General features: G+C 34.8%; 1 protein-coding gene across 4 annotated transcripts; it reads left to right on the top strand.

The window, feature by feature from the left end:
- The first annotated feature begins 755 nt into the window (after window positions 1-755).
- On the top strand, window positions 756-23,258 carry LOC124424350 (atypical protein kinase C). Of its 4 annotated transcripts, XM_046963263.1 has the most exons (10): window positions 756-1,430; window positions 1,631-1,703; window positions 3,312-3,544; window positions 18,324-18,374; window positions 19,683-19,768; window positions 20,648-20,942; window positions 21,337-21,789; window positions 22,001-22,473; window positions 22,629-22,744; window positions 23,020-23,258. In XM_046963263.1, exons 1-10 carry the CDS (start codon window positions 1,280-1,282, stop codon window positions 23,105-23,107), a joined length of 2,019 nt encoding a protein of 672 aa, XP_046819219.1. In that variant the 5' UTR covers window positions 756-1,279; the 3' UTR covers window positions 23,108-23,258. The 4 variants fall into 4 exon arrangements, with proteins under 4 accessions (XP_046819219.1, XP_046819217.1, XP_046819216.1 ...); XM_046963261.1 differs by lacking the exons at window positions 756-1,430; window positions 1,631-1,703 and adding an exon at window positions 6,073-7,264 and having other exon boundaries at window positions 3,418-3,544; XM_046963260.1 differs by lacking the exons at window positions 756-1,430; window positions 1,631-1,703; window positions 3,312-3,544 and adding exons at window positions 5,128-5,982; window positions 6,073-7,264.
- The last annotated feature ends 323 nt before the right edge of the window (window positions 23,259-23,581 follow it).

Raw genomic sequence — 23,581 nt, 5'->3', positions numbered from 1 at the left:
TTTCTTTTAGAATAACTAAAAGTTTTATATCTTTCAAATGGTACATATGCAAAATGCATGTCTCATAAAGTGTAAGAAAAATGTCAATGGTCTTCTTTGTTATGGGACTCTAAAAATGTTTTATTTACATAGTCCCCTTTGTTTCCATTTGCTATACCATATGCAAATGGTTTCTATATCTGTCTAAGATATTTATTATCTATGGTAGATCGTAGATGAAAGTTACGCTCGATGGACAAATAAACTGTAATAATTAGAGAGAACTAGAAGGAACGCGGTCGATTATGTGTGAATATGAGTTTTACCATTCGTAGCATAATTTAATATGGCGGCTTTGGCAATACTGCTGTTGGGACCAAATGACCACGCGTCTCGTTGAATTGTCGTGCCTTGAACTACGTTCGTTTGAAGTGCCTTTTTCTTCCCGTGATTTTTTACGCATTTTTGTTAATTTAGAATATAGATATATTTAATTGGTAGAATTTTAAGAGATATCCCCGTGGTGTTCGTGTTCCTCGATAATTGTTCCTGTGAAAAAGAGAAAACGGTAAGTATATGTATATCTCTGACATAGGAAAGAATGGTGTTGCTTAGTCGTTTCATGGATTGTCACGGGTGAATCACACCTCCTTGAGCTCGTACGCGCATAAACGAAGTTTAATTGATATTAAGAGGGGACAATTATCAAGGATCTGGAACTGTGAGCAGCTTCAACCGCCTCTCCGACAGTTCGCCGTTTGCCGACTACTGTAACGTGGATATTTACTAGCTTTCAAAATTTCTATTTTTATCCCTTGTGTTCCCGGTTTATCTACGTTGTTTCCGTTTCATCTCCAGCGTCTCTAATAGTGATATTTTACGATAATACATTGTGTTATTTCATTCGTCAATAAGAATAAGATTTAGGATCATTTTATTTTTATCATTTTAGTTATTTTTTTTATCATTTTAAACTTTTATCTTAATGCGTGATTATATTTTAAGATTTCACTTGAAAAATTAGATAAACAGTCGTTGAAAGTGTTTTTCTTTTTCTTTCTTTTTTTTTTTTTTTAACCTTTTTCTGATCTATCATCAATTCTTATTTCAAAATTAGATATCAATGATACTAAAGTTTTTAAGAGCAAACGATACCTATTGTTGGAGATGTGATGGAGTTTGTTACATAATTACATGTTGTCCTACATTTTGACATTGACATGCTTTTGTAATAGATTTTGATATAACTATGTCAAATTGATACTGTGGATTAAAAAAGTATTATAATATCAATGTGATCATGATACCGAACAGATTGTCTGATAGTGGACAGAGTAATATGACAACGAGCACTCAATTTGTATTATATTTACATAAAACAAGAAGAACTGATGTATCTTTTTTTAATTCATATTACTTTTTCAATATGACACTTGGTCGTGTTTTTAAGGGTGAGTCGTTTGTCAATGTTTTATCTTTGTGACAAACACATAATTTGGGAATATGTTAATACTTAGATAGTTGATACTAGATAGTAGATAGCTAGTAATAATATTATTATGCTAGGTAGAATATATTGTACAATGATGTTAAGTCAAAAAGTTGAAAGAGAATATTTACTGAATATTTATTTTACTTTTTTCTTTTTTAGGTAAGGGACAACCTAAAGGGCAAGCAAGAATGCCTGCGGAGATGGACATACGCGTCAAAGTTATATATAATGGGTAATGAGCAATTTTGTATTATAACATGCTGTAACAGAATAAATCTAGCTTATGCTAGGTTTTATTTATTGCTATCAATACCCGATATTGCTGTCCTATATAATTTACTTTTTTTCTCTTTCTTTTTTTTTTTTTTTATTTTTTTCTTTTTCCAAACAAACGGTCTTTTTATTACTACCATTAATAATATATCTTTGTTCTGGAAAAGAATTCTATTATTCCTTTCTTTTTTTTCAAAGGATCATCAAGACGTCTTGTTGGTTATTTTGAAACAACATATATATATATATATATATATATATATATATATATATGTATATATATGTTGAATATTCTGAATGAAATATTGAAATTCCACCATTTTTCATTATTCATACATTTAATCACAATATCAAAATATTTCATTAAAATATGAAATTATTCATCTTAGATGAATGAATGAAAATAGTAATCTAAGATAAGTAGGACGTAAGAGGATATCGAATCTTAGATTAAAAATTTAAGAGAAGTTAATTTCGATTTAAGAGACATTCGTTATCGTTCATTTTCGCTTTGCAAACGTTAATGCTTGGTCGTAATGGTTGTTCAATGACAATTATCCACTCAGCGTTGCCAAGTTGATTCAACGCGCGAGTCTTGTACAGTGTGGCAAATCTATGTAGCGCTAATAGCACGTCCTGGATTTGTTCTCACATGGTTGCGGTATTATCGCTTAACGGGCCGAGAGTATGTATGAGAGATATTGTCATTTCTTTTTTTGGCACGGTTATTGGTAAAACAGAAAATACAAAAAAAAAAAAAAAAAAAGAAAAAAAAAAGAGGAAAAGAAAATACGACAAGCACTTTTTCATCGATCAATGTATCCGTACATGCTATTGACGTTATAATTCACTCATTCACATTGAAACATTGATACCAGTTAGAAATAAAAGGATCAAATATTTTATACATATTCGAAAATGCAGGAACAATTTGAAATCCACTTTATGAGAACGTATTTTAGATGCGATCTCTCGCGATAAATATTATCAGGTTTTTTCTTTTTTTTTTTTTTCTCTCTTTTTTCTTTTTATTTAATCGTTCGAACACTATATTTCTCTCGTGCTAATATTAGAGAAACGAGGAATGTACATTTATCTTCGTGACATACTAAACATACTGAACGAATAGAAAGAGTATACGCGTGCTCGATGATGATCGCTCATTCGTTACGCTTTGTCTATTTTTTTTTTTTTTTTGGTTTAGTAGATAGTGTTTGAAAGTGTGAGACGCGCGGAAATGAAAGCACCCCATCAGAGAGGATGTTACGAGAGATTTGTAAAGAATCTAAACGGTGATTATAAAGAAAGAGAGGAATGGAAGAGGAAGAGGAGAGTGAGGTGATGGAGGGGTTGGGAGGCGGGCGGGGAAGGGAACGTGGATGTTCGTCGGTAAAGGACAACAATAAATAGATTTCGACGATTGGTTAGAACGATAAATGAAAATGGATGGGAGGAATATAGAGAGATCCCCGTACGTCGATGGACGTATTTACGATTATGTGTTTAGAATTCGAAAAATATTTTTTTTTTATCCGACATTTCGTATAAGAGCCCAATTTTATATCAGGGAGGTCCAAATTACATACGTGACGGCCGGGATCTCGGTGGATACGTTGCGGGAGGAGATGAGAGCGATATGCGGGTTCGGTGGCGCAGGGCCAGGTTCAGGGCCGGACCAACAATTCACCATGAAGTGGGTCGATGACGAGGGGGATCCTTGCAGAATCGCGTCGCAGGAAGAATTAGACGAAGCGCTGCGACTGTACGAACTAGAAAAGGACACGGAAATAACGATACACGGTCAGTATCATCACAGCTCTGTCTCTTAATATCTTCATCAATGAGATGACGCGATGATTATTTAATTGTTTGTCTTCATTGAAATTTATATAACGAAAAGAGAGAAAAATAGAAACGAACGAATCGAACCGAGTATATATATATATACATATATATATATATGAGAACGATAATATGATTTATCTCTCTATCTCTCTCTCGCGCGCGCGTCGGCGAAATACTCGAATGAAGTTTGCCACGAAGCAACCTCGTCGCTCCTTCTGTTCGGGAAATATATATATATATAAATGTATATATATATATATATGTGTATATCATTATTAAAAGGGAATACATAGGTGGTAGATACTCTTGCTTTTAATGGGTTTCGCGCGTTTATTTCGTCAGCGTAGAAAATAAATGACTCAAACTTTCGAATTATTCTCTCATATTTTCGACGTATATTCGACTGCCTTTTTTCTTTTGAAACGGCTACATTCCTTTTTTTCCCTCTCTCTTTCTCTTTCTCTCTCTCTCCTCTCTCTCTTTTTCTCTTTCTATCTGTCTTTCTCTTTTTCTTTCGAAGAAAGTATATTACCTAACTAAGCGAGTATCTAAGTACATATGTTGCTAAAGCGTTTCGTAAATATTGTAAATTGGCAATGTTCTGTTTCTTTCTTTCTTTCTTTCTCTTTTTCTTTTTTTTCCTTTCTTTCTTTTTTTTCCTTTCTTTCTTTTTTTTCCTTTCTTTCTTTCTTTTCTTTCTTTCTTTTTTTTTCTTCATGTCTGTTTGAAATCATCAAAAGTTTAATTACAATAGTTTTTCTCGATCTAGATCGCTCGATCTAACGATCATTGAATTCGATATTTTTTCCTTTTCTTTTTCAAAGAACTTAGTATAAAATATTTGTTTTGAATGGCATTTAAATGCGCTTTTGTCGGTATAAATACAGGTCAGTACACTTTGCTCAGTTGCTCGATGTATCGTGTAAATGTAGGATCGTCTAACTAGAGAACCTAACACCTCGTTGTCACGCGTGTTTCGCTAAGAGAAATGCATTAGAACGTTAAACAATGTTTACGCGTGTTTAAACGGTGTTAAAAGTCAAGCTTGTCGAAGTGTAAAAGCAGAGTTCATGGAATTATTTGAGAAAACTCATTTTGCTTACATTATTGCAAAAAGCAATAACGTCTTTTCCTATTAAAAATTCAATATTTAAATATATAATATCATTAGGATGTTAATCGACTTAGATTTGAAAGTTTATGAACATGTAGGTCAGATAATAAAGTATTAAATATTCAAACCAAACAATTTTGAAAATAGTAATTGAGATAACATCTTTTCAACCATTTTCTAACGTTCTATTCTACGTGAATACGTAGTACTCTAGTTGTTTTCACGAACGAGGAATCCCAAATCTAGGTATTAATACCTATCCCTATTGTCTTACCGTGTCGAAAAGGACAAAGGAGATATCGAACAGTCACGATTTGGATCACTACTTTTAGAAGAGATACCTTCTATACTTGGATCAAAGAACCCGATTATTAACATAGAATAACCAAAACTCGATATCCCTAAAATGTTCAAAATATCATGTTAATTGGTCTATGAATGAATTACATAAATCTGAAAATAGTTCTTCCGAGTAGAGTGTGCCGAATTAGCAAAGAACGAATTTCAAAAATCAATTTATCTGAATTAATAACTAATTCATCACTTTATACGAATAATTTAAGACACTCGAATTGTTTTCGCAAAATTAGAATTGCGATATATTAGCTTTGATTCCTATAACATGAATCTTTCGGTAAGATTTAGATGAGTGAGAAGAAGGTGTCCTAGGAGCGCAGCATCCTGCGCAGAGATTCTTTAGTGTCCTGTCAGCTTCTTACTCTCTCTTGCTCCACACCCGTGGTAGCGACAGGCGTGTTTCTTGATAGTCGAGGAAAAGTAAGGAGCTAGGAAGAGGACATAGACAAGATTACTTTCCTTCTAGTTTTGTCTTCGTTGCTCTTTGTCCTGTTTCTTCTTGCATCGTCAAAGTTGGCCAGTGTTAGTAGAAGAACGGCGTTAGGAAAAGTAGTAAAGGTACTGGCGAAAGGGTAGGACATTTCGCGTTAAACCTAAAGAGGGTGTAGATATAGGAGGAAGAGGAAGAGGAGGAGGAGTTGGAGAAGGTGGTGGAGGTGGAGGAGAGAAACGAGGGAGCGCCCACCACCGGCGTCCTCGAGTTTGCGCGTTTCGCTTCGGTCGGTAGCGCGCGCCGAACGACGCTGCCAGTTAACGCATCCTGCCGTGGCAGTCGATATCCTCGTACGGACCGATCAGCAAGGCGACGATCATCGTTAGAGTTCAGACAGAGAAGAGGAGTGACGAGAAGAGTCACCGTGAGACTTTATGTATCGCGAGAGATTTGTGTAATAAGGAAAAAGAAGAGGAAGAAAAGAAGAAGGTAGAACGAACGGAATAATCATTGTTTTTCCCCTGTTGACGACTTGCCCGTTTGTAATCCCATCGTCTACTGATTCTGTGCGTTCGGTAGGTGTCTAAAGAAGACTGAAAGGAAGGAAGTTGAAAGAGAGAGGTCGCAAAAGAGGCGGTAAACGTGCATCGATCGAGGCAGCGATTCGTCGCACGCTCATCCGGATTCCTGTGAAAGAGAGAGAAGGAAAGAGCGAGAGAAAGTGCGAGACGCATCAAAAGAGAGGGGAAGACAGAGGGAGAGAGAGAGAGAGAGAGAGAGAGAGAGAGAGAGAAAGAGAGAGAGAGAAAGAGAGAGAGAGAGGGAGGGTAGAGAGGGAGTTTGGCGTTGCCAGCGGAAAGAGGCAAGGCAGGATAGAGGAAGGTCACGCGCCGGCACGGCTGGAGTCGGTGCGAAATGGCTTGGGGCTACTGGAGCGCGACTTCCGTCAGCGATCGAAGTCGGTCGCCACGTCGAGAAAAGGACAAACAACAGCAGCAGCAGCAGCAACAACAGCAACATCAAACGTTGCATCAACAGCAGCAACAACAACAATATCAGGAAGTGCCACAGGGTGGCTATGGGGTTCAGCAGTTGCAGGTCGAGTCTGCTGCCCCTATTGGCAGCGGAGGCCTAGCACCGGAGGAACCACCCCGTGGCACGATGATCCAGGCTGGTTCCTTCTATTCGTATACCGCAGCAACAACGGCAGCCGCTGCGGCGGCCGCAGCCGCAGCCGCAGCCGCGGCTGGACGTCGAATCGGTGCTTCAGTCGAAGGTCCTTCCTCTTCCTCCTCGAGCGGCATACAAATTTTACCGAGAGAACGACACATCGTCAAACCTCCACCGGTTGGGAATTATCCACCTTCACCTGGTAGCGACTCCGGAGATTACGAGCAAACACCGCTCGGTGGTGGTATCGGTGGTTCTCGAGCAACCGAGTGCTCGCCACCGCCCCTACCTCATGCAGCCAGTCCACTCGGCATTGTCGCTGCTGGCCTTGGTCCTGGTGCCGACATCCTGGCACAACCATGCTCCTCCTCCAGGATGAAACTACTTGCCGACGAAACGGCCGAGGAATTCTCGGACGTCGACTCAGCCGGCCCTGAGATTATCTACGCGAGCAATGGCCGTGGTATCGGCACCACTGGCTGCCTATTGCACGGTCCCTGCGCTGCTAATCCACCGCCGGAACCCGCGCCTCCTATACCCCCTCTCCTGGACGAACACACCTCGGCACCCTCGCACATTTGGTTCAACGAAATCACCTGGGGTAGGTCTTTCTACGACTCGTCTTCTTCTTATTCTTATTGTCATTCTTATTTATCTTCTCTCTTGCCCCTTCTCTCATCGAGCTCGTATTCAACGTTACGTGGAAGTTATTTATCGATTGAACATCTATCAAGTTCCTCGCTTGGAATTCTCCTAACCAAGTTTCTTTTCTTCAGTGTAATATTCATCAGAGAACACGCTGTCTTTTTTCGCGGTATCATTCCGGTCTAACGAACCTAGTATGTACCTAATATAAACCTTTATAAACATGCAACTTTGTGCAACCACCGAGGCGCCACCACCCTCTTTCTATATCTAAAGGACAACCTACCTACCAATACTTTCAGCCTTTACTCTTTCTATTTTAGCCCTTTGTCGTGCGATACCAATCGATTTCGTACGAACAAACCTGTGATATTTTAATTATTACTTTTTCTCACTCTACTGTCGAGAATACGATTAAACGAAAAATCAATTCTGTCGTTTTAATTCGTATTAGATTTGCGGAAACAAGAGAGAGAGAAATTAATCTATATATTTGGTTATATGTTACCAACTGTTATGTTTCATTTTTTAATAATCTCGATTCAAAAATTTGCAGCATTCTATAGATTTTAAATGAATTCCGGGTAGAGTTATGAAGATTGTATTATTCTATTTAATAATTTTTAGATGATTATATATTTGAAGAGAGAATCTATAGATTGCATCAAACTTTTGTCCACGAGGATATATAAATATAAAATCTTATAGATTATGCCTGTGGAAAGTTAAAGTTGTAAAAAAAACATCCATGGAATTTTTAATATCTATTGTACATTATAAATGTATATATACCGAGGGTGAATATTAATGAGAATTGAAGATAAGGTAAGTGTTTCAAGAGTTTATGAATCAAGTCGACGTTTTGGGTTGATATTTAGAAAAAACAAAAAAAAAAAAAAAAAAAAAAGGAAAAAAAAAGAATTTTCTTGCCATCTGTGAATAAGTCATTCGAATTGAACATTAATGCACGAAACGTTAAGAGTTAATCACGTTGGCGATGCTTTCAACGTCGTCAGAAAGTAATTCGGTTTTGGTCTTTGATGCGCCGTTGCTTCCTGCGAGGCCATCGTAGGACCATTTTCAAAGCTCGTTTATCACCTCGCGGCATGCTCAAAGAGACGCGAATTTATGCGAGCAATCGCAAAGCTAATGCTTGCTCGTTAAAGTCTACGTTTTTTTTTCTCTTTTTCTTTCTTTCTCTCTCTCTCTCTCTCTCTCTCTCTCTCTCTCTCTCTCTCTCTCTCTCTTTATCTATCTCTCTCATTCGAACGGAGTGGTCTACTCGTTTTTTTTTCTTCATCGACATACTACTTTAAAAAAAGAAGGAAATATTTCAATGATTTATCATTTGAAGGAACAAATTTTTTCGTGATCTAGTAAATTAAATCGTTATTTTGTCTCTGTAAATGCATGTGATATAATTTTTGCATTATTTTTCTTGTTATAATTTTTACTTTAATGAGACTGATTTATTATTTTTCTTCAAAATCTTTTAAAATATGAATCATCTTTTATAAAGGATTAAAATGAACAAAATTTATACATACACATACACACAGCCTAGGACTATTTAAAGTGTTATGTATAAACCCTCTGTGTGTGTGTGTATGTGTATATATATATATATATATATTTCGTGATCTTTCTCAACCATTGTCACGTCTAGACAGCATACGATATTTGAACTAAAATTCCCGACAAGTCTTACGAGTCCATTTTCGTTGAACAGTCATACTGACGCTGACTCAAAGGTTTTTGACGTTTTTAGAGCGCATAGGGGAGGAAAAACTTTGTTCTACAGAGAGCTTTCACCATCTTTTCCGCAGTTACCGTGAAGATTAAAGCAGCCTGTTCTCTTTTTTTCTTTCTTTCTCTCTCTCTCCTCTCTCTCTCTCTCTTTCCATTTATGCGGACGAATAAGTATAATATTTCCGCTTCAATCGATCTACCACAAGTTGTTCAACGTAGTACCACCACCTAGGTGATCGCGTAATTGTTCAGACGCTTTAGCGTTACCTCGGTCCTTTTCTTGTGCATCGTAAAGAAAAGTGGAACTTTACAGTGTCGTTTGAACGGAACTTCGAGTTACGTCCTTCTCTATAACCCTCGTTTACGATACCACTATCTACCTACCTACCTACCTACCTACCAACCAAGCAAGCAAGCAACCAAGCAACCAAGCAACCAACGAACCAACCAACCTTCCTACCTGTCTTCCTACTTACCACCTACCTCCTATGTACATATCTCTTGAACTTACAGAACGTAAAAGCTTTTTCGAATCGTGTCACGTTGTTTACACTGCTCTTCTATTTGTGCAATAAAAAACAATAGTACGTTGATACATGTTTCTGACTTTGACTAAATTAACAAAAGAACTGATCAAATTCCTCCTTTATTTCTTATTTTTTTTTTTTTTTTTTCTTTCGTTTTTGTAATCTCCTTTCTCTACTTTTCTGTGTCTTCTTATTTGTTTCTTTTTTTTTTTTCTTTTCTTTTATTTTTAATTTTAATTTTAATTTTAATTTCTATTTCGGCTTGGAATAAATTAATTGGAGAATATCAAAAATTTTTTTTTTTCTTCTTTTTTTATATGTAATTTCTATTCAAGAGCTTAACCAACATATTCACGTAATCTCTTCGAATGATAATACCATAATTATACCGGCCAGCGATGTTCTTTATAAAGATTTAATTGCTTTGCTTCCGCACTCTCGAACACGCAAAGGAAGAAGAGGCCGATAGTTACGACAACGTGTATACCACACCTTTCTCGGCTATACGTATTTACGTCCGTCTCTTTTCTTCCTATTCGTGTTCTATTGCAACGGTCGAACAACGACAGACTTAGGGATATACGTTCGTGTGTCCTAAATTGGTGAAACGGTCGCGACGAAATTCGATAGGGTAGATAGATGAGAAGAAACTCCTTCTCCTTATCGCTTTTTCTCTGGCCTCCTTTGTGTATTAATTTCGTAAGTGTGTGGGGAACATAGATAGAGATAGGTAGATAAATAGATAGATAGATAGATAGATAGATAGATAGAGAGAGAAAGAGATAGAGAGAACCGGTAGATGCACTCGTAATAATTTATGCGAACTTATCTAGCAAGAAAATAGTTGAATGCAATGAGAAGAGGAGAAATACGATCCCCTGGCAAAAAGTTTTCGATCAGAAATTAACTAAAAACAAACACACACATAGACGTACACATTTATGCTTTATAATTATAAAATATTATTATTTATTGTTGAAATATGTTAATGGGAAAGTAAATGTGAATTTAAAAGTGCAGTTTAAATATGAACGAAATACAATAGAAATTGATAAATATATAAAAATAGAATTGATTTATTATCGAAAAACAGTCCGTATTTAAATCAAATAGAAAACTTATGGGGTGAAAATTGAGGATATTAGTTGATGAATAAAAGCGGCGAAGTAAAGATGAAAAATTATAAGATTGTAAAAAATATGTCAGTTATAATCATACAAGGAAACATAACAAAATATTAATGAAATGTTTAGTCTTCATAAATACAAAATTAGTAAATTAGATCGATTACTTTTTTCTCGGATTACCATTGATCAAAAACTTTTTCCCAGGCAACATTTCGTTCCTTCTTTTTTGTTTCCTTTTGATAATAATAAAAAAATTTTTGTTATTTAATTTTTAATCATTTTATACTATAAAACACTTTTTGCTTTTCCATTAATTTCTCAACAATAAATAATAATATACAATTATAAAACATAAAACATAAATCTATGTGTTTTTAGTTAATTTCGTAATTAATTTGTGTCTGATTGAATACTTTTTGTCAGGGATTGTAGGAGAAGGAGAAGGAGGAGAAGGAGGAAGTGGTGGTAATGGTGGTGATGGTGGTGGTGGTGGTATTGGTGGTGGTGGTGGTGGTGGTGACTAAGGTAAGTTATAGATATTGCCTTTGACGTCATCTGTTTGAAAAATTACGTCGAGTAACAGCTGTGTATGGCGGATAAATTTGGGAAAAAAAGTCATACGTACGAAACGGCTTTTAATAAGGGAAAGAAAATAAAGCTTGAATCGTGTGGGGGGGGGGATATAATCATGATCGAGATCTATGTACGTATTTATTTCAAACTGATTGCGATGGTTGTGATTAAAATTCCGACGTATATTATCGTTGAGTGAGAAAAATCATAGTTGCATATTGCAATCTCAAGATCGTACATATGCATATATATATATATATGCATATGCATGTACGTATCTATATTTATGTCGTTCTATTTGACATATACGATTCTTTCATAGTAACGTAATCATTCGGATCTCATCTGTGTTTGGTCATACACGTGGGTGAGTGTTTCTCATATTTCTCTCATCTAGATTTATATATACGTTTAAATCGCTTGTTTCATGCTTACGAGGTTTATGCAGTAATGAACATTTTTCTTTGAAATTTTTAATAATCCTTGATACGTCCATATCTTGCGAATTTTTTTGTCTTATCTTTTAATTAAAAATAAAAAACGTACGGTGTATAACGTAAATAAGAAGAATAAAGTAAAACAGTTCAAAGGGGGAGATTAATATTTATAATATTACGTAATAATACGATTTTGATTCGTCCTTTGTATTCGACGTTCATGCATATATAAAATACAATGCAGCTTATTATATTCAATATTTTGGATATAATGGAGAGAGAGAGAGAGAGAGAGAGAGAGAGAGAGAGAGAAAAGAAAAATTACTTGAAAAATAAAAGATGAATAAACCTTTTTAATTCTATTCAGATAGAACTTTTTAACCAGACTTTGTAACTTAGATTATATATAAGAAAGAAACATTTAATAAATAACATATATAAATATGTGAACGTGTTTCTCGGTTTGTTTGTTTTGATAAATCTTTTCTTGTTGAAAATAACAAGAAAACACTTTGACTCAGCGAGCACGCAAATACATACGAGAGAGGATGATTGAGAGATAAACGAGACTGATGCTTTCACACAGAGCGTATCTCTTTGAATGTTATTACAATGAGTTTTATCATCGTACGCATCGATGTACTGGTTCGTAATCAGCTGTTACCGGTCTTTATCTTATCTTACACGCTGCAAATCGCGATTCTCGTGTTAGAGAAACTAGAGAAAAAGAGAGGGAGAATGAGTAAGTGAGTAAGTGAGTGAGTGAGTGAGTGAGATAGAGAAAAAGATAATCTTATCATGTCGCCTAACCGGTCGGTACGCGACTTGAGCGTCGTTTCCTTTTTCGTCGATTTCAGTTTCTAATCGAGAGTTCGAGATCGCGCGAGATCATTCTCTTCTCTCTCTCTCTCTTCTCTCTCTCTCTCTCTCTCTCTCTCTCTCTCTCTCTTTCTTTTTTTCTCTATCTTTGAACGCACGGATGTCGTATTCGCGTTTATCACCTGCTTCCTCATCTCGTATGATGGTACAAAGTAAAACGACACTTGATAAATTCTCTGACTCCTTTCGTAGGTACGACGAAGATGAACAACATCTTGACCTGTTTATTTTAGAATTAAATTTATGTTATATCGATCTGTCCCATAGTGTTTTCGTTAATATTATAATTTATCTGTTTATCAATTTATCTTTTTCTCTCGCTCTCTCTCCCTCCCTCCTCTCTCTCTCTCTCTCTCTCTCTCTTAGACACGTGTTTATGTATACATATTAAATGTACATAGGTAACATACATGTAACCTCGATTTGTCGAGCAAACGCTATTAAGAGTATTTCAAAGTCATCCTCTCGTGCCTTCGTCATTGATCACTCTCATAGTTTGCGCGCCATAACGCCGCCGCCTGTGACATCGTTCTTTATTAAAGAGGACGTTGAGAGAGAAGTTGCTCCAAATGGTCTTCCTCGTTTGCCTCTTCTCGATTGCGGAAGGTGGTGCATCATGCTTCTTATTTTCTTTCCTTCGAGTTTCTAATTTATTTGTATCTTCTTTTTTCTTTCTTTTTTTTTTTTTTTTTTTTATTTCTTTTTCTTTTTCTATTTCTATTTGCCTCCTATCTTCTTTAATATGATTTTCTAAAGGAAATCAGCAATTATAAAGATCATCGCGTTCGAGTTTTATCTCGGTTTTACAAGAAATAGCTTTTCGTCCTACACATTTTGAATTCTATTTCTCTTTCCTTCTCTCTCTCTCTCTCTCTCTCTCTCTCTCTCTCTCTCTCTCTCTCTCTCTCTCTCTCTCTGTATACTTATATATATATATATTTTTTTTTTTTATGTTTATTTTAATACACGTTGATATTCTAATGTGTTTAACATATAAATTGGTGTTTTAGAAGAGAAGATTATATTTGTTCCAAGATAGTAGACTGGACATAATAAAACCACTTTGTTAGCTTCGTTAAGTTTTTTCTATTTGCTATATAACATCCAAGATATTTAACATACAAATTGATATTTTAGATATTATAATATTTTTTATTTATTTTTTTTTTTTCTTCCTTTCTTATGCATAAATAGAAGAAAGTTGCGTTGATTGTGATCACTTTGTCGATTTATCTTTTTACAATATTGATTTATATTTTTTTTTTTTTTTTTTTTTTTTGGAGATTTTAATCGATATTAAAAATACTTTCAAAGTATTCGAAGACTATTGATTGAATTAATACGATATGATTACACTTACGTGATATCTAATATTTTTATTGTATCTTATTAGAATAAAAATATAACCTATATTATACTCCGTTACGAGTTTACAGTGACAATAATTCGAAAAGATTTTTGATTTTTTTTTTTTATGTCGGTACGTATGTATACGTATATTTACGAGAAACTTGTATCATTGTGTTTTCAATTCGAGTAGAGCTTAAAGCGACACTCAGCACCGATGATGTTACTTTAATTGCTCAACTCGACGCGACACGATGTCACGAGAAAAAAGACGCATTCATTTTTACTCGAATCGAATCCACTCGTCGCCAGTCGGTGTTCTCGATCGTTTTCTCTTTGACCCTTTTTATAGCTTCGATATATGTACCAATATAATATTATTTGCGAATGGATCTAAAATATTGGGTTATTAAAATTTTAATGATTAGAAACTTGATCTTGTTTCATTATTAAACATGTTTAACGTCAAATCTAATTACAATTTTTATTTAATTAATTATTAATTATAATATATTATGAAAAGAAATTAAATTATATTATTATGTTTATTTTATGCAAAGGTATTAAGTAATTAAGTATCAAAGTATATATCTGAATAACATTGAAACCTAGAAAATATTATAACTTGTATCTCTATAATATAATATTTTATAACAAGTACTAAAAAGACACCACGCGAACTATAAAACGCGACTCGTTAAAATTTCACTTTTTTATGTTCTTAATCTTGAAGTTCACGACACGAAACATTTCGAACTTTAGTAATAGCTAATGCAATTTCTCTTTTAAAAGATTTATAGCCTTAACTTTATCGAAATGAATTTTACCTTTAGACAGTTTCACTGTTTAATATGTATGTAGTTATATACACATGTACTACTTACATATACGTATGATCGAGAAATTATGGGATTTTCATGTTCTCTCTGTACAATTTTCATAGAACTCACGTACCATACGTGTACGTATACATTAACATTCCATTACTTTTTTTTACACCGATAGCGAGTTCGTCAGTTTTTGCAATTGTAAAAGAGAGAAAGAGAGACTTGGAGAGAAACAAAAAAAATGGACAAAACAAAAAAGAAAGAGAGAGAGAGAGAGAGAGAGAGAGAGAGACATAGTATCGAGTTGGTAAACGAGCTTAACTTTTTTCAACGATCTGAGAGAGAGATACTGATGCTTGCAACATTGTTATTTTCCGTTATGTGTTTGTAGAAAGTTTTGTGTCTACATTTACTATATATACGAACATAACATACATACGTAAATGGTTGATAAAAAAACGACCCTTTTTCTTCTCTCTCTCTCTATCTCTTGGTATCTTCTCTCTCCCTTTTTCTCTCTCTCTCTCTCTCTCTCTCTCTCTCTCTCTCTCTCTCTCTCTCTCTCTCTCTCTCTCTCTCTCCTGTTTTGCCCGCTTAAAGTTCGAGGCTACCACCGTCTGTGAGAAGAGGTCTGCGCTTGAATAGTGTCGCTTCGCGAGTACGTGTCGCTTTGTTACATCTTCGATCGTGTATAAGATACTCTCTTCCTTTTAGCTTTCCCTGGTTTCCCTCAAACCCACCACTCTACGCGTATCGAGTTTTATTACTCGTACAACGACCCCGATCTAACTTAAAATTTTATTCCCTAAGATTCTTGGCCCGATTAGACGATGGAAAAACTTTGGACAAAGGTAATGTACACGTGAACTTCAACTCTTGTGATATTTCTTATATTTATATATATATATATACATTTTTTTTTCTTCTCTTTTATTTTTGCCACCTTTGTATCTGTACATATTTTCTTTTCTTTTTATTTTTATTTTTTTTTTTTTTTTTTCGTTGCAAATATGCAAATTTCCTATTTCGAAAAAGTTAAATCGTCGCAATTACAAGAATATCTCGATTGATTATAAAGAAAATAATATAGATATAGATAACAGAGACAAGGTAAAAATTAAAAGAATAATCGATCAGCAATATCGTTTCTATTTTTATTTAATTTTTAATTTTGTTTATATACCAATAATATTATTTTGTATTTACTTATGAAATGTGGTATTATAATTTTATCTAAAATTCATGAAAATCTTACGACCCTTGAAATGCTCCTCTTGTACTATAGTTAGCCATTGTCACAGGGGTGTCATAGAGGATATAGGAGTGGAACGAAACGTGAGTTAGACTCAATACATACACGTACGCATGCACGTACGCATTTTATATATATATATATATATATATATATATATATATATATATATACACGTACATAGAGAGAGGGGGGAGAGATCTCTATTCCTAAACGAATTTTTACATATTCTTCGTGTAATCAATTTATCGAAAATCTTTAAACGTATTAAATCCGACATATCCGATATAACAGACGAATAGAATTTTTTTAACAAAGTCTGCGCTAATGATCGCGTTACGAAATTATATTTAATTATTCAATTTTATGTCTATGAACGTGGATTTATCATCTATATACACATGTTCATATGTATGCATGTTTGCACATGTCGAGATGATATGAAGAAAGTGAAGTGCAGTTAGGTCGTATAAGAAATGTATAACTAATTGCATACCTATATATACACACACATATATATATATATATAGCATGAAATATCAAATATCTACGTCCCTTATACGAAGTTTGAAGTTATTATAACGGTTTGATAATTTTCGTATGATAGGCATGGACACGTTAGCATCCCCTCGTTAGCAACGTCATCGACTTAACGCGAGTTCTATATTCGTAGCTTTATTAAACCCAGTGAGGACCGGTGTATTCTAGCTTAATAAATATACATGCATTCTTGATTCGTCCATCGACCGTGTCTGTGGAGCTCCAAGTCCAGCAGTTTGCTCCGCAACGACACTTAACCTTCTTCTTTCTTCGCTATCTCTCTTCTTTCTCTCTTTCTCGCAATTGTCTCTCTGACGTTAACGAACAAAAAATAAACGATTTATAAAAGACAAGCATCTATGGAACAAAGTAAGCTCGATCGTACCTTCTACACATACGTATATAAATTTATTTATATATATATATATGTGTGTGTGTATGTGTGTGTGTGTGTGTGTTGTGTGTATGTGTGATATGGGATGAATTCTTTCGTTGATTTATTTTAATCGTTTAGAATGTAAGAGAAAAAGAAAGAGAGATTGGGAAAATATCTTTTCATTCAAAGTTACGTGAAACTAGTCGTGCGATATATTAAAACGCATTTCTCTATAAAATACATTATTGCTTTTCAAATCGTTGAATCAGAACGCTCGGAAAACGAGAGAAAAAGAGAGAATGCAATGAAGCAATTACGAATGTTTGCTACCGATAAAGAAAATCGCTATTCGAGCGAGACTAGGAAAAGATCTATGCTATGTTTATATGCACGTGTGCGTGCGTGCATATATATATATATATGTGTGTGTGTGTGTGTGTGTGTGTGTGTGTGTGTGTGTGTGTGCACGGTCGCGTGTATTTGTAATATGTAGACATACGATTAGTATTACATACTTGTCATGATATGAAAGCTCGAACTTAGACTGTTCATCGCTCATTCTTTATCCATTCTTTCTCTCTCTCTCTCTCTTTTTCTCTCTCTCTCTTTCTCTATCTCTCTCTCAAATCCTTGGAGACTCTTACTTCATTGATATTTACTATTATGGTATAGTATACCCAGCTAAGCTGGATATATGCAGTAAATCCGAAGTACAGAATAAAATATGAGTCAAGTAACTCACGAGAGTCGATGGATCGAAATGAGTGCTCTCTCAATCATGAAATTTTTAATTTCTTGTCTTTTCCTAACTACACAGACGTATAATCTATTTGACAATTTTTTCTCTCGTTCGTTACGAGATTATTTAATAAGTACGAATACGTTCGTACGATATACGTCGGAATGATATTAAAGAATCTTCTTTGGGATTATTTAATTATAAAAAAAAAAAAATATATATATATATTTTAATTACGAAAAAAAGAAAGAGAAAAAAAAACATACGAGATATAAAATACAGGTATGTATGTTAGTAGATGTTTTTCAATATATTATTTATTCTTCTCCTTTATTTTATTAACGTTTCATATTATTCGTGTTTTGCGATTTTTCAACTCGTCCAACATTATTCTTCTTTTTACATAGATATTATATGTATATGTAAAACTTATAGAAAATGATGGAAAAAAAAAACAAAAAACAAAAAACAAAAAACGAAAAAGGAAAAAGAAAGGGAAAAAAAAAGAAAAGCAACAATACATTTCTTATATATATATATATATATACACAATATTTTCTCTTATATGTCATATATATATATATAAAAAAGGGGAAAAAAAAAGAAAAAGAAAATAACGTAAGTGATTCACATTTGTTTCAGTTTTTCCAAATGTGCCGCCCGCCCCAGGAATGCCTTGTCAAGGAGAAGACAGTGAGTGTTTCGTTGCATTTAACGCCATCAGTATATAGTGTATTATATCGATGCTCGTTGTTGTTTTATAGTAGTGTTGCTTTCGATCGTGTCTTGATACGTATACTAGCCAGCGAGTTGGTCGACGAACGACGATAAAATGGATACGACCCCAAATACTTTGTGTGTATTCTCGGCAATATCCATCGATGGAAAATTTGTAAATCGATCCGGACGAATCGTGACAAATCATCATATCGTCATCGTCATTGTCATCATCATCATTATCATTATCATCATCGTTCATCATATTGATTTCTTTTTTCGTTCACGATCATATACATACATATGTATGTATTAATCTATTTATGTACATATGTACGTACGTACGTATGTATGTATGTATGTATATCCAAGTAATTCCACGAGAGAAAGATACTTTCAAGCACGTAGAATATTTAAAATTTCGCGGTTGTCCCACGACGAAATACGAGATGTTTACAAATTTTCCGTCGTGCGTCTCATTTCCGTTTTTGTGTTTTGTTACGTATATACAAACACACACACACACACATATATATATATATATATATGTGTGTGTGTGTGTGTGTATATATTATATTGCGTTTTCGTTCTCGCGAAGTAAGATTCCTATTGAACACGTGCGATTTCTAAACAATTTTACGAAAGCATGGAGCAGTTAAGTCTAATCCGATTCTTTCTTCAAGTTATTCAACACGGTTAGAAACATTTCTATCTATGTATAATATATATGTATATATACATATATATATATATATATATATACGTGTGTATATGTATATGTATATAAACATATATACATATATATATATATTTAAACACAGCACGCGAAAGAGACGTGTGAAACGTAGAAGAAAAGATTGCTTGGAAGAATTATTGTCATTGTTACATTAAAGCCATTTTTATATTTTATCATTTCTTATTTATTTATTTATATACATTATAACAGACGAGTAGCAAACACAGAAATATATGCACTTACATGTATATGTTTATAAATCATCCACACGATTCTTCTTTGCTAATAATTTATGTTGCCTTTTTTGCATTGTTATTACGTATTGTTATTGTCGTTGTTGTATTATTGATCGTTCTCAAAACATTCATTAAGTTGTCATGACATGCTCTTCTCATTATATTTACTTTTTATTTTCTTCATTTCAATATGCGCGAGATAAATGAATATCACAGGTATTCCAATCACCGTATATCCTTTTACCCTAATACCACCCCCACATAAAATTCCTTCAGCCTTTTGTGACAATTATTTGGTTTCATTTTCCAAAGGAAGCATATACAGACGCGGAGCACGTAGGTGGAGGAAGCTGTACCGGGTGAATGGACATATATTTCAGGCGAAACGCTTCAATCGGGTAAGCATCAATATATCTATGTATATATATATACATATATATATATATATATATATATATATATATATGTATATATATAGATATCTTTTTTTTACAATTAAAATTTTTCATTATTATTTCAATATGTATATATATATCTTTCTTTTTCTCTTTCATATACATATCAATCATCATCGAGCCTGTATATTATATACATATATATATATATATATATATATATATATATAATTCTATCTTTTTCCCTCTCGTTTAAAACATGATCAAACGACATAATCGTACGAGGAAAGAGGAAGAAGGAAACTTGCTGGCTAGTGAAAGTTCGTTGATAATCGAGCTTTCTCGCAGAAGGATCTTCTCATTTATTTTCTTTTCCATTTTCTTTTTTTTTTTTCCTTCTCCTTTTTTTCTTCTTCCTTTTTTTCTTTCCTTTTTCTTTATCTTTTCTCTTCATTCGAAAGATTAGACGCAATACAAACACTTTTTCGCTGTTCTGGCATATAGAATACGCTGCCGCCTATATGATAACAAAACGTTTGAATATTATTTTTCTTTTACACGCCTGAAGAACTAATGCAATAAACGTAGTAGTAACGTGGATTCGTCTCGATGGTTGGAGAGGCTGAGAATAACGTATGGCGGAATCGGATCGAGACTCTGATACGATGAGGGAGATAAAAGGAGAAATAGAATGTTTGTGTGTGTTTGTGTGTAAAAGAGAGAGGAAGAGAGAGAGAGAGAGAGAGAGAGGGAGAGGGAGAGAGAGAAAGAGAGAGAGAAAGAGACACATATACATACACAAACACAGACAGAGACAGAAAAGGGCCAATATAGGTATAGGTACTATCGATAACTAACTTCCTTGTTTGACTTCCTTCTCAGCGGGCGTTCTGCGCGTTCTGCCAGGATCGGATCTGGGGACTGGGTCGGCAGGGATTCAAGTGTATCCAGTGCAAGCTCCTTGTACACAAGAAATGTCACAAGGTGGTGCGGAAGCCCTGCTTGAGCATGCAGCAGCAGCAACAACAGCAACAACAACAATTGCAGAGCACGGAATCCCAGACGATCGACAGGAACGGCGATCAACAACAGCCTGATTCTCTACGTTGCAGTCCGGCAGCTCATCTCGAAGACGAGATCGCTGAGTCGCCGATCGTTGAGGAGCACTCACGTAATCGTAAGAAATCGCGATTATATTAATACGTTCTCAGTCAAACTTAAATTTTTTAATAAGGATAATAGATTTAACAAGGATAAAAAGAATCTAATGATCTAAAAGATATAATTATATACATATATGTGTTTGTTTGTTTGTTTGTGTGTGTGTGTGTGTGCGTGCGTGCGTGTATATATATTTGCATTTATATTTTATTTAGAAAAAAAAAAAAATAGATCAGTATACGAGTCTATGTAAAAGTTTTTCGATAGTTGAACATGTTAAGAAAGAATTCTTTTTAAGGTATGGATTTATAGATAATTTCTTTATTTCTTTTTCTTGTTTTTTTCATGTTTTTTTTTTCTTTTTTTCTTTTTTTTTTTTTTTTTTTTTTTTTTTTTAAATCTAAAAACAGGAACCGGTAGCTACGAAGGGGAAGAATTGGCATTGGATACGGTTACTGGCGCTGATAATTCAAACGATATGCAGAGGCAATACTCGTTGAACGATTTCGAACTCATCAGGGTGATTGGTCGTGGTTCTTATGCAAAAGTTCTCATGGTCGAACTTAAACGTACCAAAAGGATCTATGCGATGAAGGTAATCAAGAAGGCATTGGTAACAGACGATGAGGATATTGACTGGGTGCAAACTGAGAAGCATGTATTTGAGACTGCCTCGAATCATCCCTTCCTCGTTGGCCTTCATTCGTGTTTCCAAACACCCTCTCGACTTTTCTTCGTCATTGAATTCGTCCGAGGTGGTGATCTTATGTTCCACATGCAAAGGCAGCGTCGACTTCCTGAGGAACATGCACGCTTTTATGCGGCTGAGATCAGTCTTGCGTTGAACTTCTTGCACGAGAAAGGTAAATAGAGATATATGAGGTATTTAATTTTTAATTTATATATATATATATATATATATATATATATATATATTTTATCTTCATTTTAAAGCACATAGATTACGTTTAAAAATGTTCATTATCATTAGTATATAAAATTTTTATATAAATTTTAATCCCCGAAATTATTTTGGATAAAGATATAATGAAAACAATAATATTCACACGACAGGTATAATATATCGAGATCTAAAACTGGATAACGTATTGCTGGATCACGAGGGACACGTCAAGCTTACGGATTATGGAATGTGCAAGGAGGGTGTCCGAGAAAGCGATACCACTGCAACTTTCTGTGGAACACCTAACTACATAGCCCCGGAGATATTGCGTGGCGAGGATTATAGCTTTTCAGTCGATTGGTGGGCTCTTGGCGTTTTATTGTACGAAATGTTGGCGGGTCGTAGTCCCTTCGACATCGCCGGTGCTTCGGAGAATCCCGATCAGAATACCGAGGATTATCTCTTCCAAGTTATATTACAAAAGACGATTCGTATTCCGCGATCGTTATCGGTAAAGGCCGCTTCCGTTTTGAAAGGCTTCCTTTGCAAGGATCCCGCTGAGAGACTTGGTTGTGGAAAGAGGCCTTCGGCCTTTTTCGATATAGTCACGCATTCTTTCTTCAAGGCGATCGATTGGGAAATGGTATGTCTTTTTTTCACTCTCTCTCTCTCTCTCTCTCTCTCTCTCTCTCTCCTCTCTCTCTTTCTCTCTTTTCTATTCAGAATAAATAGATAGATATAGAGGTAACTCTTTGAATATACGAGTTCTAACGAGCTATGTTAATCGATAATGTGCAGCTTGAACAGAAGCAAGTCACGCCGCCATATAAACCACGCTTGGATTCTGACCGCGATTTGGCAAACTTCCCGCCGGAGTTCACCGATGAGCCAGTACATCTGACGCCGGATGATCCGTAAGTTTTTAACTATTGATTACTTGGAAAGTTAGTTTGAGAGATTCGAGTATTAATGGTTTATCCTTATTATCAGGGTATCTCTGAAAGTTATGTATAATAGTTTATCTTTATTATCAGGATATCTGAAAGATAATAATCGTCGTTTGAAATTATGTAAATATATAAATATTATCCCGTTGTTTAAAACTTTTTTCCCCTTTCTATTTCCTTCTTTTTTTTTTTTGTTTTTCTTTTTTTCTTCTTCTTCTTCTTCTTTTTTTTTTTTCTTATAGGAGAGTGATCGATAAGATCGATCAGAGCGAGTTCGAGGGCTTCGAATACGTGAATCCATTACTAATGTCCCTGGAGGATTGTGTGTGACAAGAGCCGCTCTTAGTTGTGCCACAGCACGTACAAGATGAACAACAAATGCAACAGTTTTACATGGAAGAATTGTCAAACAAACTGTCGAAGCTACGAATCGATCCCCTCCTTCGCATTAGTTCCGATAATCAGGGATATCATAACGATGTCTTCGTAATGACGTATTCGCAGGAGAATGAGAACGACAATAATTACAACGAGTATCGTCTGCCGCCGATCTTCCCGTTTCGATACGAAAGACCGATGTGCTCCCGTTCTCTAAGTATAACAGATGTGACGTATGATTCTGGTAACAACAATAACAACAATAATAATAATGCGATTATTGCTACTGATTACGATGAAAATGATTACGACGATGTGGATGACGAAAGTCCTAGGAAAGGACTATTGAAGCAGATATTTTGCCTTCCATTAAATTAAGATCGTTATAGGGGTGCGTTTTTAAAATGAAACGAAAGGAAATGATAA

Source organism: Vespa crabro, chromosome 5, assembly GCF_910589235.1.
Source record: "Vespa crabro chromosome 5, iyVesCrab1.2, whole genome shotgun sequence".
In the NCBI taxonomy this organism is placed as follows: Eukaryota; Metazoa; Arthropoda; class Insecta; order Hymenoptera; family Vespidae; genus Vespa; species Vespa crabro.
This window is presented reverse-complemented; position numbering and strand designations above follow the sequence as displayed.